This window comes from Austrofundulus limnaeus, unplaced genomic scaffold (genome assembly GCF_001266775.1).
Source record: "Austrofundulus limnaeus strain Quisiro unplaced genomic scaffold, Austrofundulus_limnaeus-1.0 Scaffold701, whole genome shotgun sequence".
NCBI classification, from domain to species: domain Eukaryota; kingdom Metazoa; phylum Chordata; class Actinopteri; order Cyprinodontiformes; family Rivulidae; genus Austrofundulus; species Austrofundulus limnaeus.
This window is the reverse complement of record NW_013953103.1, coordinates 71713-73807: the sequence shown is the minus strand read 5'-3', so window position 1 is coordinate 73807 and position 2095 is coordinate 71713. Positions and strand designations below refer to the sequence as shown.

Below are 2095 nucleotides of genomic sequence, written 5' to 3'. Positions count from 1 at the left end.
GTTGTAATGTGACAAAATATGGAAAAGTTCAAGGGGTATGAATACTTTTGCAAACCACTGTATGTGACATTATCAAACCACCAAAATTAAGCAATGATTAAACTCATAAAATAAGGAAGTTGACCCAAGCTCTCACTACCAAGTATTTTTAATGATGAAAACAACCACCACCTCAACTTTGTTCTAACATTCAGTCAGTATTTAATACAGCTGGCAAAATAAATTGTTAAAATATGTATTATGTGCTTCTGTTTTTTAATTCAGGAGATTATAAAAAATCCTTCATTTTATGGGAAGACCCTCTTGATTCAAGAGAAAACTCCAGTTTTTAAAAAATGGCTGCTTATCAATTAATCGTTAATCAATCTATAAGATAAATCAACTTCAGATTAATTCATTATCAATAACTTGCATCCTTAAGGAGTTAACTTAAATTATATCTACTCATATTCATGTAATTAAGCGTTTTAATGATTTKGCCGATTAATCGAAAAACTAATCAACAGATTAATCAATTAATAAAATAATCTTTAGTTGCAGCCCTAAAGTTCATTACCCTTAGGTCACTTCCCCCGGGCTATGAGAGGGACCCCCATGACCTCCATGCTCTCTGTACCAACAAGGGCTCTAACCTGCTCCGTAAGGGACCAATTGTGGGATGACTTTGTCCTCTGGAGCTAGGCTTGGGTGGTATGATGATATTTTGTGATACGGCAGTATTAAAATATGGTGACAGTATTTAAAAACGATGATGGTATTAGTCACAAGATGTGATGCGCCAAACTCTGGGTGGGACTGGGTGGTCTCCAAGGCTGTCCTTCAGCAACACACCGGCTCACTACTTCAGGAGTCTGAACCTCACGGATGGATTCAGCCAACCACAAATTGCTTAGAAAAAATCCACACCCACACCACGTGACTTTGTGGGTGATTCCAACACAACCAGCTGCAGATCAATACCATCAGTTGTCTACCATCAGATGGCCCTGGTGGTATTGGGAACAAGATTGCACATTTATTGCACAACATAGGCTGGTTTATGGTTTTAATAAACAAATTTAATCTGTTGCACCTTTTATTTTTKTATGTCGTTTTGTATAAATGGTTTAAAAAAAGCAGTAGATCTTCTGAATTCCTCTTTAGGGTCAATAATATATGTATCTAACTACAGTATCTGTAATAAGGTGAGAACTGTCTTATACTGTACTTACTCTTTCTTCCTCGCAGACTTCCTCTTCTCTTCATTGACCTCATGGTTTACATCCCGCAGTTTAACCTCAGGGTCGTCTGTCAGGCTCGCAGGAATGATGTCCAGTTCTAAGTCTTTATTGTCCTACAGAGTGGAGCAAAACTTTGGTCTGAAATCTACGCAGAACGTCAACAAATTTCACCCCCGTTTAGTCAGAATCCATCAGTGAAGTCTGTAAAACAGACAGTTTTCTTAAGGGGAGACTGGATGTTAGAACGTTTACCTCAGAGCTGACCCCCAGGCTCTTCTCAAGGCTCTCCTGATATTTGGCCATGCGAAGCGAAAAGTCTCGATATCTGCGGTCCACTGTGCTGACCCAGCGCTTCAGCTCCGATATGTGGGTATGGCCCTTTTCTACCAGGTTGTCTGCAAGCTGGATCAGCAGCTTCACCTTCTCCTTCGTTTGCTAAGTGTCACACAGACACAGATTACATTTGTTCTGGAGCCACACATGATTCAACAGTACAAACAAACCAGTGCTTCACTTAATGCTTTTCCCCCTACGTGTCCAGCAGGAGCCATGCATTAAATAGGTTTTAGTCTTAGCTTCATGCATTTGAAAAAAAATCTATTAACTTAAAAAGTTTTTGAAAAAGGAGATTATTTTTTATTTATTTACCTAATGAGGGGGAACCATAAGTTAAGTTAACTTGAAAGGAGAAATTATGGTTTTTCAGCTTCAGAACAGCTGATTATACTGAAGTAAAGCTGCGTATCTTAATCTTACAGAGTTCAGAGCATGCATACACATAATACATACAGCGGGTAAAATAAGTATTGAACACGTCACCATTTTTCTCAGTAAATATATTACTAGAGGTGCTAATGACATGAAATTTTCACCAG

At 38.5% G+C, this 2095-nt stretch overlaps 1 protein-coding gene across 1 annotated transcript in view; it reads right to left on the bottom strand.

The window, feature by feature from the left end:
- Positions 1 to 2095, bottom strand: part of kalrna (kalirin RhoGEF kinase a) — a gene marked incomplete at its 5' end in the record, with an annotated part of 224213 nt that overhangs the window by 169913 nt on the left and 52205 nt on the right. Inside the window, 2 exon segments of the mRNA XM_014027944.1 lie at positions 1212 to 1333; positions 1473 to 1655. Coding sequence (XP_013883398.1) covers positions 1212 to 1333; positions 1473 to 1655 — 305 coding nt within the window.